At 39.8% G+C, this 17,819-nt stretch overlaps 1 protein-coding gene across 1 annotated transcript in view; it reads right to left on the bottom strand.

Annotated features, from left to right (window-relative positions):
* Positions 1-15,480, bottom strand: part of MED14 (mediator complex subunit 14) — a 34,405-nt gene extending 18,925 nt beyond the window's left edge. The window contains exons 1-12 of the mRNA XM_014876790.2: positions 15,290-15,480; positions 13,951-13,977; positions 9,758-9,863; positions 8,984-9,157; positions 8,438-8,567; positions 6,627-6,755; positions 6,163-6,270; positions 5,165-5,297; positions 4,496-4,646; positions 1,803-1,914; positions 1,055-1,180; positions 166-244 (exon numbers count right to left, since the gene is read on the bottom strand). Of these exons, the coding sequence (XP_014732276.1) occupies positions 166-244; positions 1,055-1,180; positions 1,803-1,914; positions 4,496-4,646; positions 5,165-5,297; positions 6,163-6,270; positions 6,627-6,755; positions 8,438-8,567; positions 8,984-9,157; positions 9,758-9,863; positions 13,951-13,977; positions 15,290-15,465 (1,451 nt within the window). The 5' untranslated portion in view covers positions 15,466-15,480. The remainder of the gene's footprint in view (positions 1-165; positions 245-1,054; positions 1,181-1,802; positions 1,915-4,495; positions 4,647-5,164; positions 5,298-6,162; positions 6,271-6,626; positions 6,756-8,437; positions 8,568-8,983; positions 9,158-9,757; positions 9,864-13,950; positions 13,978-15,289) is intronic.
* Between the last annotated feature and the right edge of the window lie 2,339 nt (positions 15,481-17,819).

Here is a 17,819-nt window from a genome sequence, read left to right on the forward strand (position 1 = left end):
AAATAAAACCAGACTTTCCTGCACTGCTTAGAGGAGATAGCAAATATTCAAGGTTACTTACAACCTTCAAAGTATAACCCCTATTGTGGTAAAACACAAAGCCATGCAAGTGTCGTCGTGATGATTCATTCCATGCAAACTAAGTGAATTGTTCAAATCACTTACTTGAGCTGCTGAAGCCAAGGAATGATTCGCTTCATATCATCATTAACAGACTTCTCTATGTCATCGAGTGTCAGTTGATCTGCAAGAACATCAGGTGGGTGAATGGCCTTAGCACCTTCAAACAAAACTTCAAACTTTCATTGAAAGCGTCTCATCTAATTCATCTTACAATTATGTAACAGCCCAGATTCGGGCTTCAAAGGGGATCTTGAAAGATCACCTGGTCCAACCTTTTGTGGGAAAGGGAACACAGATGAGATTTCTAACTGCATCTTGAACATCTCCCAGTGATGCAGACTCCACTAAAACTCTCAGGGGGTTGTTCTAAGGATTATTTGGTTTCTCTGTAAAGAATTGCTTTCTCATATTGAGATGAAACTTCTGGTGCAACTTGTATTTGTTGTCCCTTGTACCAACAGATGACCCATAATGCTTGTGAGACCACAGCAGGATGTTATTAACCAAATAAAGTAAAAGAACTTCCTTTCTTTTCTTAAGCAATGTGAAACCTGAAGTTAAGACTTGAACAGAAGTAACTCAAAATGCATAAGGTCACATAATACAATTCTCACTCAGGTCCATGTGAAATGACCCCATCCATTAACAGCACAAGCCAGGAATCACGAGTCATAAAGAACATGCACTGCATTGACCCCCAACAATAATTATTCTGTGGTCCTCCTAAAAAAATCTTAACTGAATTGTGACACTTAAGCACTAAGATCCTCTTTTCTATTCCTCAAACTCCAATACCTAGATGATGACCCAAGTGCGGGGTTCATTTGCTCAGAAAACTTTTCAGATCTGACAGAATTGTTCCTACACAATTACATCACAGTGCAGGATTCTTGCAAGATATGAAATACCTCCTGGTTTTGTGTCTACTTACCAACACCATACAGCATCAGCTGGAACATTCCAGAGTGGAGATCAACAAATACATGCAGGCACTCTGATCGACCACATGGTTCCAAAATTGGAATTACAAGAGTTGGGAGAGCCGTCTCAATGAAGGCTAAACAAAAAATGGTGTTAATAATTTCACTCAAAATCCCAGCTTGTATTAAAACTAGCCAATTATAATTTAAAAAACCGGTATGTTTTTAGAGAAACGAACTTCACTTGCACATTATTATTATAGTGTTGGCATAGAGAGGAATCTGAATATAATAATTTCTCAGTGAAAACAGTGACAAACCAATGAGAAAAGGCAGATCAAATACGAAGATTATTATTCCTCAATTATCTTTTAACTCACAGCTTCACAATTACCAATCTAAATACCAAAAGTTTCAACAGCAGTTTAAGGAAAGTCTCATCCAGAACTAGTTCAAAATAGTGAAAGATTTGCTTTCAATTCTGAACACAAACAAGTTTTATAGTAGGCGAATTTTAACCCTTCAAGCCAGACAGCAATGTTCTACCAGCTTCATTTATTACACTGCATTGAGATGTATGGGTATTTTACAATTATCAATGCAGAATAATTCAGAGCTAAGTTTTGTTAATTTGAACATATTTCCCTTAATTTTTTAAAATTTAAAATTTAATGACAACAAAAATCATCAAAAGAAAAGGAAACCATCCCTAGACACAAATGGAAATGAACTAGAAAAACGTCACCAGAAAACACATACAATTGTCATTAACATTATAGGTCTTAAGAATGGCTTTCAGCTCCTGGAGTTTTTGATGAGATCTTGCATGGACACTGTCTATTAGCAGTTTTTCTATTGATAGGTGGTCAATCTGTAAAAATGAAAAATACTTGAGTAAGCTCATATTTGATGTGTAGACTTTCTGCATTAGCACAGTGGAACAAAGGTATTTAATGAAACAATCACTTCAGAACTAATTTGCTTAGAACTGTGGTGAGCCACATTGAGTATTAACTTGAGTATCTGGAGCACTGTAAAATGCAACAAGCTACCATGAGAGGCTGTCTGTGCAGCAGGCAGTGGGAGGAGTTTTGAGCTAATTTTAGAAGAAGATGTAAAAGACATTTCACAAATTATGCTGTTTACCACTCCCTGTGCAGACCTACTTGTTCTGGATCAAGGTTGGTCCATTTTCAGCTTAGCTTTTTTTCCTCAGACATTGGTAACTAGCTTAAGCTAAAGAAAAAAGACCCCAAACACAAAATACCCCAAAGCAACACTTCATTAGGATATTGTTGCCTCTACACAAACACACATGCAGCTGTAACATGAAATCCAACAAGTTTAAGTCCTGCTAACAGGATAACAGTGCAGTAACAGACACTGAATATGGCCAACCCTACTGAACCCAGAAGCATCTAGAGGCTTGCATCTACATTCTGCTGCACTGTCAGTGCTGAAGCTCAGGCCACCACTTATATTTACTGTAACTTACTTGTACAATCTAAATTAAAGCATTTGCATTCACATTCATTCACATTCCAGTCACCTTATTTACATATTTTGCATAGGCAAAGCTCCAGACTACCACAAAAATCTCTTTTCTAGGTAACCTCACATTGCTTTGAAAACTGTTAAAGCTGAATTAAACTAAAATTTTATTCTAGCATAAGAGATAAATGCAGAAGAGGTTCATATACCACAGAATTATACTATATTCAGTGCAAGCTTTTGCATACCAGAATGACCTTCCCCAGAGAAAAACTTTCCAAGACAAGGCCTTAAAAATCAAGTTTTTATCCATCCACTACATCATTTCACCTCAGCAGCTGCAATGGGTTAATCTTCCTCACTAAGAAGTGACTACATGCTCTATAGATCCATCCAATTTTCAGTGGGTTAATGCAGAATAACTTGCTCAGTCAAACATGTTTGTTTATGCTACTGTTTTATACAGTATCTTAAACAAACAGAAACCCAGTGTGCCATCTACGTCATTACAGCCAAGATCATTATTCAAACACTACAACAGCACTGTATTTACCACACCTGATAATTTTTTTAAGCTCAGAGCAAGTCCTCATAAAGGGGGACAGCATTAACTTTGATACATCTCAAATTTACAGTGGCCTCATATCTTAACCTACAGGCTGCAGACTTAATTCAGTGAGCTCAGACTGTGTCAGCTCCAAAAGATCTTCAGCAGATGCTGTAAATAAAGAGAATTTCCTTGGATTTACACATAAATACAGCACCTTCACTGAATCAACTCTATATTCAGTAGCCGAAATATGCTAATTTAGGCTATTAAAGAAGTGAATGTAGTATATATTTACTATACTAACAGTACAATTACTACTCTACAAGTAGAGCAGAAGGCTCCCATGCTTCACTAGGTTTCCCATATCCCTCTGTAGCTGAAACCTTGGTAGTTCTTGACATTCACCATACAGACTTGACTGTCAGCACTGGTAACGTGATGGGCCAAGAGGCTGAAATACAAAGTCAGTACAGGAGGTGGAGGCTACCATCAGTAGAAAGTTCTGTGAAACTTTCTGAAACTGAAAAGTTCTGTGAAAGAACAGGCAAAAAATCTGAGCTGGGGAGCTTTTCCCTGCAGAAAAACTGTACTGAAAGTGTGAAGACTACACCATTCACTCCAATTTACTAACTCTCCTAAACCCAAACACAGAAAGAAATAATGACAAACAGGCATACTGATATATCACAGCCACATTTGCTGAGGGACTTACAGAGGATTTATTATAATACTCAGAATGCAGTTTTTCTTTTAAAATATCTTTTACCAAGATCTAGAATTATCCCCAGTGAAGCACGATCCAAGTAGGTAGTTGACTACAGTTACTCATTTTGGATCATTGCAAAATCCCACATTTAAAACACAGGAATTTGAACATTCAAATAGACCACACGATAAAACCTGGTTGATCATAATGTAAAACTAAGCTTCATGTAACACTTGTAAGAAACAAACAAACCACATGAGCTCTTCAGCACAAGATTTCCAAATCATAATGTATGATTTTCTGAAGTGGATAGCACTGCTAGGTAGCCAACTCTAGTGACAAGGGGAAACCGATTTTCAGAGGAGCTCCAAGACAGGAAAGAACTGTCTCTCTATAACGTGTTTCAAGCCAAACTCTAATAATAACTGATATGTTGCTGTTGTTCCCTCCAAGCCTCAGCATTCCATCCCACAAGTGGTATAATGCACTGTGAAGTAGGTGCAATTTTTAAGATTAAGTCAAGGCCAATAATTTGCAACAACAATTTGAGGTCCTCACGTAAACACTACACAACCTACAGTAGCTACTTACTAGAAATCTTAGAAACAGCTCTTTAAATAGAGTCAAAGTGGAACAAATTGACAGTGTAAAGCACTTGAGTTTTCAATTCACAAAATTAGATCCTTCAGCAAAGCAAACCTTTACCTTCATGGCTCTTTCCATCAGTTTGGAATCACAAGCTGGCAGTGGAGGCTCATGAGATATTTGTAAGGGTTTTGAGACATCAGTTTCATCAATTTTTATAGTGACCTTATGGACAGACGCAGTCCCTGTTTTCCTGCCAAGTACCTGTTGACTTAAAATAAATAGAATAATTAAACCATGCAACTGGAAAAACAGAAAATATGTTTTTCAGTAGCTAAACCTTGATTCTGTGTGTTCTGGCTAAAAACAACACTGTGTCAGCTGAACTGAAAAAGGCATGTGTTTTAGATGACATTTTAAAGCAGAATTGTTGATAAACTGTAACTACATGAAGAATTTTAGATGACTGCAAATTTAACACAATCATAAGTGTACTCAGATTGCTTTTTAAAATTTTATCTAGTGCAAGTCAAACAATAAACACAGTAGAACTCTGACAGAGACCTAATCAATTTTTAGGTATCTGTACATTAACGTGCAACCCTTACTTCTTTGCAAATCACACAACATGCGTAGGTACTTAATTACAAGAATTTAGAAGTATCACATCAAAAAGAAAGTACATTTCTGAAAATTATGGCTCAAGCTTGGTATATATAATTTATTTTTATTATTCCCTCCTGTTATTTCATTTATTGTTTGTTAAGAGTCCTTTTGAAATGAACTTACTTCCAAACAGAGAGGGAGAGACATTTCCCTGCATGGTACCGCTCCACTTGCACAAGGTCACCCCAGCGCTCTCGGATCAGCATTAGTGTTTGTGAATGCAAGACTTCCAGCTGAAGAGCCAGGCAGAAGGAGTCTAATGCATGGAGCTAAGAAAATATAAGATGTCCAGGAAGTCTGTACACTACATAAACCTGTTTCTGTACACAACATCACTCCTTTTGTCACCTAAGTCGCACAAGATGCTGTCTGAAAACACACTAATGTACTAATCCAGAGATAAAGACATATAAACAGCACCAAATATTTCTCAAAGGGGTTTCTTTGTGGTTTTTCTAAACTCTAAACTAGGACAGGTTGTTACACAAGAGAGTCACAGCCCTGTATTAGATTTCTAGTTGTCACCATCTTTTACTGAAAAGATGATTACTAACAAAGAAAGTTCACTCATCCTACAGTTACCACTAACCCCATCTCCCAGGGTCACTCTAAAAAACATGACTCTTTTTGCACAAAGAGCTTCCCTGAAATCCATTTAACATTGTCAAGTAATCTGCCCTTTGCAAGTGGAAAATCACTGCACATCCTGTGATGTCCTGATGATCTCCTCTCATTGTTCACACACATACAATAGAGTTAAAACACCCTCATCAACCGCACTTTACTGCAGTTCTTGGTAGCAAGAATTGCCAGCTCCCAGAACTTCCAAGACAGCTCTGTATTTCATCTCCAAAATTAGCTGCTGCTGCTGCATGGACTAACCACACAACCTGCTGCCTTGAATACTTCACCTTTGCTGATTTACTGTGTAGAATTAAATTTGACATGCAGACACCTGAGAATTACTGCTTCCAAGGCCATAATTTACTTCAAGGCCACCATAACTTCATGTCCAGACATCTCCCCCAAACTTAGCAGGGAAACCATCTTTCCTGACTTCCAGCATCTAAGAGCAAGGCTACAATAAACACCAAATTCAGAAGGCCCTTTCAGAAGGATACGCAAGCAGTTGTACATGTCCTGAAGGGGCTTTTCATCAGCAAACAGCCGGGACTGGACCAGCTGATGGATGAAGTTGATCTGCATGCTGTGAACCAAGGCTCGACCATCTTTAGCAAATGAAAAATAAGTCACATTAGCCATCAGGAAAGTAGGCATTTAAAATAATTCTGTAAATTGATAAATTAAAAATAAAAAGGGTACAACTGTACCAAGCAATTTCCATACCAGGTTTTATAAGAAAACAACATTCTTGTTTTACTCTGGAAACGGCAGCCATTTTACTACCCTGTCACTGTATAGCTTTGTTAAGGTATTAAAAGACTACAAAGCAAGGTCAAAACAGGACAAATACATACAACTTCATTCTCTTAAGTGGTGATATGCAGAAAATCCAGCACAAACAAGACTTACACAGACACAAACATCATGTCAAAAAGTGTAAAGGTTTGATTTTTTTCTTTACCACCAGTTTCCTTGTCTTCAACCAAAATTTCCAGCTTGAGAAGGCGCCAGGGGATGTCAGGGTCATCACCCATCACTGTCAAGGTGGCCTCAAACTCACCCTCAACTCGGAACTTCACACGGCCATTGGCTAAGGAAGAAAACAATGTTTTATTTCACTCAGTCTCCTAAGATGCCTAAAAAATAACAGTGTGGTAGCTCCTGGCACTTATAATGGATTACTTCCCTATCATTTCTGCTCTGTTGCTTATGTTTCCATGCAACTGTGAACATTTTACAGTCTGCAACAGACCCAATGTCAATAAGCAGCATAGAAAGATGCACAAACTGCCCTGAAGTTAACTTGTTAAATCTGATAACTTGTTAACACTTGTGCTTCTGTACTACAGAGTAACACTGAGCTGACTACCAGCCTGACAAACAAAACATCTGGCTGAAATATTCCTATTCTTTGCTACTATCAACAATGAATGCTTTCAGCAATATTCAAATGACATTCAGAACATGGATCTCAGCCCAGGCTGAAATCCAGCCCTGAAAACACATCTCGCTGCAAAGCATTTATTTAATATTAGAATATTACTCATGTGAAGAAGATAATCTTTTGCAGAATTTATATATACACAACAAGCAAAGTTTATGCATGTTACTTATCTAATTGACATGTACATCCTCACACCTGTGAACACTGCTATCTGTTTCACAAACTGGGAACAAGGACTTTAAAACTGTGTAAGCAAGGTCATAAAAAGAATGAGAGGCAGAGCAAACAAGTAAGTACAAGTCCTTACTCTGACATGCAGGTCAACCTTCTCAATCATTTAACAAACTACATTAAATACCTTTACAACTAAAGACATTTAGAAATATTCCTGCAAAAATTTGGAAGTTTCATTTTCAAGAGCAACCTAGACATGCTCTTAAAACAAACCACACTCCAAAACAGAAAATAATATTCATTGAAATGTTTAGCTAGTTGAAAACTCTCATAAACTCAGACATATTATCCATATCATTCACATATACTTCCATTAGACAAAAATATATCTAGTACTGATACTGCAAGCACTCACACAGGGACTAGAGAAAGCTAGCACTAAGATTCTTCAGAAATATCTTTGATCTAGGTCTGTGGGGAATGGTTTACAAATGGCTAACCTTGTCTTGGTTAAAAGCAGGGACTAGGTCCATTCCCCCCTATTCTCTGTGAATCTGCAATAACCAGTTCAGTTTATAGCCATCCTTCCTGTATTAAAGGTTGTCTTAATGTTTACCACTGCTTGGGCTAAATAATAACAGAGATCTCAAAATAGTTTAAGAGATCTGGTACTGTGGTGAGCCACTGAACAAAAGGCATGCATAAATATCAACAAATTCTGTGCCTGAACATGAATATCAAAACAGCTTAAAAAAGCAACATTGAGTGACTTGTTTAAACTCAAGTTCAAAGAGTTTCTGCAGAAAGACCTAACAGTTTTAACTGATTTTAAAACTAAATCAAGTAGTCCAAAGACTGTTTCACAAAACATTTGCTGAAAGAGCAAGACAATGTCTAAAACTTTTTGGCATTACCTGCACAGGATTTCTTCTTGAAAATAAATAATATTTCAGCAATTTATCAGTGCTCTCATTTTTCAAACTGGGAAAAAACCCCACATATTTTCATGTCAGAGACAGGATCCCAGTCTTAATAGATGGAGCATTCTTAATGGTCTCAATTAAGCTACCATTTAGCTTTGCTTTAGCATTAAAACAACAGTTTTGTATCACCCTGCAACGATGTATCCTTCAAAAAGTAATTCCAGCTCTTACCAACTGTAAGATTTGCCAGCTGTGGAGGGAGATCTGTAGTCACAAGTCGATGGCGAAGGATCTGATTCAGCTGATGAAGTGTGGTTTGCTTCTCACTCTTTGTTATTGGGTCAGGAGGGATTATTTTATCCTGTTACAACAAACACGAGCAAGTCTGCATATGTCAAACAGGTATAACAGATTGATAGCAGCAACTGTGGAAACCAACCAGACCAGAAGTCTGAAAATATAAATACTACAGGCCATTGCCCAGTGAAGTTTTATATCTTACACTCAGATTTGCTTTCTAGCTGATTACATTTTACCCAAGACTGACCACTGAATAAAATCACTAAATCTGGCGGAACTAAATTAATGGAGGGAATGCTTTACTGGGCGAGGGTAACTTGTTCAAACAGGAAGTACTCTGCATGAGAAACTGACACTGCAGAGACTTGGCACTAGGCCTGTATTGAGCTTCAGTTCCATCTGCACACAGACAATTAGTTTGATTACCGTGCATTTGATGCCGTACAGGGGATTCCCACACCCCCCAGGGGTATTTACCCTAATGCAGGTGGGCAGCCGAGGGTAGGATCCAGTTGTCAGAACATCAATTGCATATGGGATGGCAAAGCTGGGCAGCCGAGCATGAACCAAAGCATCTCGAGCCAGCGATGCCAGACGATCAGCAGTGTCCACAAACAGGATGGCTTGCTGATCTAAGAAACTTGATATCATCTGCAGAGGACAAGGAGTTAAAAAAAAAAAAAGGCAAATAAAAAAATGCACAAATCAATGGCCCTTTATATTCAGTTTATCCGTCACTTCCATTTCAAGTAACTGCATTTACAAAACAAAGAAAGAATGAATATTCTGGCCGCTTCTTACATTCACATGCAAGGACACTTAAAATCTACATGCCATTCCTGATGCTGTGGGGGATCTGCACAGCCTCACAGCTCTTTATCTGCTGATTGCTACTGGAATGCAACCATACTTGTTTGTAATCAGTAGGAGCTTGTTTTTCTTCAATATTCTGGACTTTATTCTTATTTATCCAAGATCACGAAGAATGTGATAATAAGAACTAACACACTCAGATCACCATCTTCCCTGTCCTGTTATCTTAACCAAAATCGTTCCTGAAACTATGTGCAGACAAGCCTTTCACTTTACACCACTGATGATATTTTGGGAACATGAACTGTTAAAAAACAAGATTATACAATTCCAAACAGGATTTTTTTTTTTAATTTCTGTAGTAAAAAGAAGTCAGGGTGCAGCAATATGCCATATCCCTCAGAGACTGTTTCATGCCAGACTGTGTCTCTAACTTACCGCACACTTTTCCACCTTCCCAGCATTATTAGCCCACTTGACCAAGGCTAACAAGCGAACAAACAGCTGACGAGTGCGACTTGCAAACTGCACTATCTCTATTTTTCTGGAAAAAAAAAAAGTACATTAAGCCAGCACTCAGATATATAATAAAGCTGTACTTTAACTGTGTGCCAATTAAAAGGAAAAAAAAGAGCTGTAATGATAACTTCTAATTGTGTTAATGCAGACATCAGTACTATGTGGCTTGTTTGATTAAGAACACGGGGAAAAACGTCTCTGTTACAAATACCTAACAACATACATGGATTCTAACAAATCATGACTGTCTGGGGAAACAAAATGCATATTCACAGGAACTAATCACTGACTGTAAGAGAAACAATTCCATAGTGAGCTCAACTAAATTATCTTTACACATTTTATAGGATTTCCCCAAGGCTTAAGATTAAGTTTAAAGTAGGCAACATACCCAAGGATTACAGGACCTGACAGTAACAATACACTTATATTCACTATAAATAAATTAATAAGTAAGATATTAAACTAAATATCAGTCTAGCATTTCTACAATATATTTACACAGTATGTTACAATATGGAAATAGGGTGGTGGTGGGGAAGACCACAAAAACCCCCTCCTTTAAATTGGCTTTCCATTCCTTGCAAAGAAATTGAGGAAAGAACTTACTGACTCTCAATATTCCTCTCACCATTTTTGTACAAGATAAGTCAAAATGAGTGCATGTCTGCATGTCTTCAGAGCTATTTTTTGTGAAAGAGAATGCAACAGGGGCCCAGGCAGATGCTCATGCTTTATTAGAGATCTACATTGCAGATGCATCAGGCAAGACACAAAGATCTACAGTGTAGATCAGTAATACCATACACTCTGAAATATCACTTCATCAACAGTTTATAGAGGTTTTCCTCCCTTTCTATGTGTTCAATTTACTAATTTCACTATGGTTTTCTACTTAGTTTGGAAAAAACTCCAAACCTAAGCTGTTTTCCTGATATGATTTTCTAAAGTAACAGAAGCGTTTGGACAAAAAAACCAATTAATTAGTGCATAAGATATTGGCCTCTACCAAACAGAAACTGCATCTCCTGATCCCAAGCTGTAAAACACAAACTCATGACACAAAAAAAGCCTGATTCTGCTGAGAGTGCTGCTGTAATGAGGTTAACTCTTTCGAGCAAGTAAAGCTTAATCTGCTTGTAGCAGATGAACATGTAAGGCCAGAAGAACAGTTAATACCATCTGGTCCTGTTTCTTCCATTACATACTGTGAACCTCATCCAAGAACTTGGGCACTAAGCCAGTAACTTCTCTGTGTTCTAGAGCACGTGTTTTGGAATGGCATTCAGCCTGATATTAAGATTTCAAGTGGTGGACAAGCTGCTATACGTGGTTACTGCTCTAACAGTAACCACACTATGAAAACAAAATGTTGAGAATTTTGAAAGATTCAGGAAAACTTTATGAGATTTGAAAGATGACTACAGTGATACTTTAGAAAGTCAGCAAACTCTCAGACAGACTCCACACAGAAGTTGCTAAAATCTAGTAGTTAGGTCAAGCATTTACGGTGAAAGCAGCATGATAGCAAGAAAAATTCAAACTGATGTTCTGTGACTGGAAATAAATTTTAAAAACAGCCCCCAAAAAGCACAATAATTTAATAATGAAAATGACTGACAAATCTAAACAGAGTATTCTGGTAATGTTCCATTAATACCACTTAAATGATGCTAGAGAAGACTTGTTACTTTGATTTGACAGAACCTTGCTTCCAGAACCACCATCATCATTCCTGAATGACAACTGCACTGGGAATCTACTTCTAATAAAACATAAAGACCTTCAAATTTGTTGCATTGTCTTTCATTATAGGTACATGACCTCATGCTGGGCTACACAAAAATAAATACTCAAGGAAGATGAAACTTCAGTAAAGGGATTATTTACAAACAAGAAACAAAAAAGTTGCTCTCTATCATTTTCAAAGCCCACAGTGGTCAAAGGTCTTGACAGCAAAAAGGCAAACACCACTGTCCTTCTTCAAGTAGGTTAAGGAGGATCTTGGGACCTATAGCTCACTTGGCCTAAGTTCAGTTAAGAAAAAATTTCACAGAACAAATCTTTCTCTAAGCTATGTCCTGATAAATACCAGGCATGAAATGAGCCTGGAAACAACCATTAGAAATTTGCCAAGGGCAACCCACTCCTGATCAACAAACTGCCTTCTACAGGACGAGCTGCTCTGTGATCAAGGGGAGATCAGAAGAAGGATTTACATTTGCAGGAAACGTGGAATACAAGCATGGGCTGAGGAAGCTGAATTTGCTCCTGCTTAAGAAGAAAAGGCTGTGGCAAGATCCTACTGACATCTTCAAGAATCTAAAGGGGAATTGTAGGGAGGATGGAACCAGACACTTTCTAGAAGTGCAGAAGGCCATGGTACAACAGCTACAAACTAAACCAGTGAGAAACCAGTTAGATGCAAGGAAAACAAAGAAACACAGTGATGAGGTCAAAGACTGAAATAGGTTACCCAGAAAAAGATAATGATACTGTCTAAAACCCAGTTTCCATTACCAAGAAGAAAGCCCCTGGATTTCCCCCACAATTCAGCATTATTAGTTTTCCCACCACTAATGTTTTTTTTTTAAATCCAACCACTTTATTGTAAGTTATTTATTCCTACAACTGATAACTAATAAATGACCTTGAAAAAAAGTGCTGTATTATACTATGATGCCTAATTTCTCATCAGTTTTTCTTATCCCAGCATCTTTTAAATAGGCATTGTAGTACAGAACTTCTATTTTATGTGAACTTTATTAGAGAACAACACCATCACATCTTCACCAAACTATATGTGCCATGTCACAAGGCTCTAGCTACAAGAAATAGAGCTTGAAGCTCAACTATTGAAGCTCAACTACTGAATGCACTACATTCTCAAAAGAGAAAATATGAACAATTAAGCCACATTCCTACAGATGAGCTCCTCCAAGAGCTGGAAATCCATTTCACCAAGAGGAGTTGTAAGTCAAAGCTAAAAAGGATGTGAACATTTAATTTCAATACAATTTCAGTCATAGGACATTCTTTGTACATTGAAGGCTGTCTTATTTTCTTTTCTCTAATCAATTAGGATTTAAGTTGTTGCCCCACACCCATGTGCCCAACAGAGCAGAATCCAACTTTACCAAGAAATGCTAAATATCTAGATGGGAAAAGCCTGCCCATGAGTACAAGATGGCTCTGGACCCCAGTGGGAAGTAATTTTAAGTAAATACTGTGATAATTAAAAACCCAAACTAAACCAAATCAAAACCCACACTGTTTCTCTTAATAAAATACTATGCAGAAGGAAAAGGGGTACAAGTAATCATTCCAGGTCATGATTCCATGAAAATGGGATTAATTCCACATATTATGAGAGTTTTGGAAATTAATGATCACTTTGGAACATAGAATTGTTTATTAAGATTCTTAGGAATATCATAGCTCCTATATCTCTCTAAAGAAATTTAGGTCAATTAATATGTCATCACAAATGAAGAGAACAATATTCTGACAAGTTTCATAACATTTATTAAGAGAAACAGAAAAGTAAATGGATTTTTTTTCATCTCAGCAGGGTGCTGGTCTGGTCTCTTACATTTGCACTCTAATAATTTTCACACTTCAAAACCACATTAGAACAGAAGCAGAAAACAGTGTTCATGATAAGACCAGATAACATGGAAAAATGCAGAATAGAAGTTTTTACCTTGTTGTCATTGTTGAACTGTTTCTCCTGAACAAAACATTTCTTTATCACACTAACTAGAATTTATTTAAATTCTCCAGTTACCTTTCACGTCAGCTTTACTGTCAATTCGCTGCTTCAAGATTCATGAAGAGAAAAACAACCTTAACAGAGTTCCCCTACTACAACAGCAATAAAAAAAGCCCAAAAAACTATAACCCCAAACACCAACAAAACCCAATATTGTCACTTATGCTGAGAAAAATCTTGAAACTGTGTAGGGACAGTAAGACAGACAAAGTTTATTTTCTTGCATGAAATCTAAAATTATGTGAAAAAGATTTTATTTTAAAAACATTTTATTAATATTAATATCTTAAACAAGTTCTATATTTTATCATGTATTACAGATTTTCTTATCATAACTCACCTTTCCATATCAGTCTTTCTTGGTAATCTATATGAAAGAAGAGGGGTAAAAAAAGATGTATTACATACAGTTCTATTACATTCCAGACAACTAGAAATTTTGTTACAGGAACTTCTACACAACTACAAAGTATATAGTACCATGGGTCACCTGCCACTACTCTGTACCAGGCAAACCCCAACTGGTCAAATTAACTGAAAAGTTTGATGAAGGTTGCTAAAATCACTCTACATAAGCCATGAACATATAGGAAGGACTTATTTACTGATACTTTGGAAGTTTTTTCAAAGCAAACTACAATTCCTTGTCCTTTCCAGAGTTTGAACATCCTTTAACTCATGTCAGGCAAACTTCTGTTTGCACCCTTACCAGACACGGTACTGTACAAGAGCTGTACCTATCTTTTCCCATTTGTTCTGTATGTCACGGCTTGAAACACACAGCTTCCCCACAAGAACCTCTATGGTTAAACAAAGTAAGAGGGAAACAGGTTTATTCAGAGTCCAAATGCTTTCAGGAAAGATTTTCTTGGCCCAAAATCATCCCTTTGTTTTGCCACTTCAAATGCAACAACATCAGCATAGCAAATCATTAAGTAAATGTAAATAACTTATTTCCCAAAAATAATCAAATGGTATTTTAAAAACTACAGAGGTAACTCCAGGAGTTGCAGCATCTGAAAATATCTCCGTTTCAGACATTCCAGTTTCACATATTTTAATATCAGTACCAGTACTACAGTTGGGGGTTTTTGGCAGTAACTTGGGGGCAAACTTAAGCATTTAAGCAGGCAATCTGCAGCTGCTCTCAGTTCTCACAGTCATTTTCTCTGTTTATGACAGATCACTCAGCAGCTTTCACTGTGCCCCTGGACACAGCCTGATGCAGAGACCAACCTGCCTGCACAGGCGTGTCCCCAGGTGGGAGAATGGACAAGGGCAGGACAACGGGGAACGGGTTCAAATGGAAAAAGTATAAGTTTAGGTTAAACATCTGGAAAAAATTCTTCCCTGCACGGCTAGTGAGGCACTGGCACAGGTTCCCCAGAGAAGCTGTGGATGCCCCATCCCTGGAGGTGTTTAAGGCCAGGTTGGATGGGACTCTGAGCAACCTGGTCGAGAGGAAGGTGTTCCTGCCCATGGCAGGGAGTTGGAACTGGGTGATCTTTACGGTCCCTTCCAACCCAAACCATCTTATGAATGGGAAAGCGCGACCACCTCCCCCCACTCCAGCTCCGGATGAGCTCCGGGACGGATCCCTGGCGAGGCCTCCGCATCCACCCGGGATGCTGCGAGGCGGCACCGCCAGCCGGGCACGGAGAGAGATCTGCGGCACTCACAGGTCGGCCAGCACGGTGAGCTCGGCGTAGGTGCGGTGCAGGAGGAACTCGATGAGGGTGCTGAGGCGGTAGCCGGGGCTGGCGGCGGCTGTCACGGCACCGGGGGCCGGCGGGGCCGGGGCTGACGCGGGGCCGGCCGGCACCAGCTGGGCGCTCTCCAGCTGCACCGGCGCCATGGCGGCGGCGGCGCCTCGGCCCCGGGCAGGAGCGGCGCGGCAGCCCGGGAACGGCTCCCGGTGGCGCCGGCACCGCGCCCGGCTCGCCCCGCACGGACGGAGCGGGGAAGGGGCGGCAGGAGCGGGGCGGCTCCGCAGCGCTCAGAGCCCGCCGGGCGCAGGGGCCGCCGCCATGATGGGGCACGGAACCGGAAGCGAACGGGGAACCTTTCCGGGAAGGGCGGGCGGGGCGGGGGCAGCGGGACACGGACGGGGCTGAGGGACAGAGACAGGCTATAGGGACACGGGCAGGGATACAGGGGCACAGACGGACACGGGGACACAGGCAGAGACACAGAGACACAGACGGGACAGGGGGACACAGGCAGGGACACACACGAGGCATGGAGATGGCGCTGCCATTGTGCCGTGGGACCGCTGGATCCCTGGATGAGTCAGGCTGGAAGGGACTACTGTGGGTCATCTGGTCCCACCTCCCTGCTCAAGCAGGGCCATCCCAGAGCACACATGGCACAGGATTGTGTACAGACGGTTCTGGAATATCTAGAGTGAGGGAGACTCCACACCCTCTCTGGACAATCAGTCCCAGTGCTTGGTCTCTGCACATGAAAGAAATTCTTCCTCACGTTCAGGTGGAACTTGGGTTCCATCAATCTGTCTGTTGCCTCTTGTCCCATGGCCCCAGGGAGCAGAGCCTGGTCCGTGCTCTGGCTCCTCCCTGCAGACACTGACAGACAGGGATGGGGGCCCCTCTCAGCCCTCTCTTCTCGAGGCTGAACAGCCCCAGCTCCCTCAGCCTTTCCTCACTGAGATGCTCCAGTCCCTCCATCATCTTTGTCACCCTCCACTGGACCCGCTCCAGCAGCTCCGTGTCTCTCCTGTCCTGAGGAGCCCAGGACTGGACTCAGCACTCCAGGTGATCCTCACAGGGCTGCGCAGAGGGGCAGGATCACCTCCCTGCCTCTGTACCTTCTCATGTTACTGAAATCCAGGGGGAAGGAAAACCAGGTTATAGACTTGGCACCTCAGAAGTGCCTTTGATGCGGCTCTTGGGGCTGTCAAGGAACCGCGGGCTCTGCTGGACACCAGGCTGGCCAATCCCTTCCTAAGGACTCAGGAAATCCAGGACATTCATGAGGGGTAACCAGGTGAGAAGCACTAGGGGAACATCATCCTTCGAGGTCATTGTTAAAGAGAGAAAAAGGAACCATGAGCAGCAGAGCATCCACTGGGATGTGGGGATAAACACAAAGCATTGGGAACTTTTTCATATTTCTGTCTTACAGATCAACTGACACCTCTGAAGGGAGGGAGAGGGAAGGTCTGTAAACAGCCGAAGATCGATGTATTGTTACTGGTTACCAAAGGAGGCTCTGTAAGGAAACCATAAATCCTGTGGTGTTTTGTGTCATGATTCAGTCAAGTGTTAAATCATAAATTCTGGCCTTATGATTATAAAGAAATCCCTGAAATAAACACAATAAATACCCAAACTCCTCCAAGTTTAATAAAAAGGAGAGGTCCTATTTATTTTGTATGAAGTGCAGACTTTAAAAAACCTCTCCTCCTACACATCTCTTTCCAGGAAAGTTAAATATTAAAGGAAACATTTTTCAACCTGAGAAGTGTATAATCAGTTAAATAATAACAACAACAATAGCCCATCGAGGTAGGAAGGGCAGTATTACTGCAGCTGTGAGCCGTGCCAGGTTTGTGGGCTGATTCAGTCACTGTAGGATGAACTTTTGAGCTGGGGGTGGATGATGATTGTCAACTGGAAAATTTTTACTCCTAAAATCACTAAAATGTGTTTATACCTCACTTTTGCTTTTCTTTTATTTTCCTTTTTTTTTTAAATTAGTTGAGAGGGTTTTTTTTCAATACAGATGGAAGAAATATTTTTTCTGTTTATATAAATTAATCTATAAAGGATAGAATGATAAGTACTGTCTGGATCATATTATGATATAAGTTATTGGCTTAATGTATTTTAAGTTCTTGTCTGCCCATTTCAAAGATGTTTTTTTCCAAATGTATGAAAATCTTTTTTTTTCACTCTACATGAATGAATAAATGCAATGTATTCATTTTATGGCCAACTAACTGCACTAATGAAGAAAATTGACTTAGGTACACAGAAATCTGATTCGGCTCTTTATAAGAACTATAACTTACTTAGAAATACAGGATTTTAAATTGTTTTTCCCCCTCTTCCCATCTCTTCACTTCCTGTTTAGTCTGTAATAAAGTTCCCATTGATTTCAGTGGCACAAGCTCAGACTTTGTTGACGAAAAAGCAGATGGCAAATTCTGATGCAGTTTTAACTTTGCCTCTGTTAGAATTCTTCTTCAGA

This window comes from Sturnus vulgaris, chromosome 2, assembly GCF_052056855.1.
Source record: "Sturnus vulgaris isolate bStuVul1 chromosome 2, bStuVul1.hap1, whole genome shotgun sequence".
NCBI lineage: Eukaryota > Metazoa > Chordata > Aves > Passeriformes > Sturnidae > Sturnus > Sturnus vulgaris.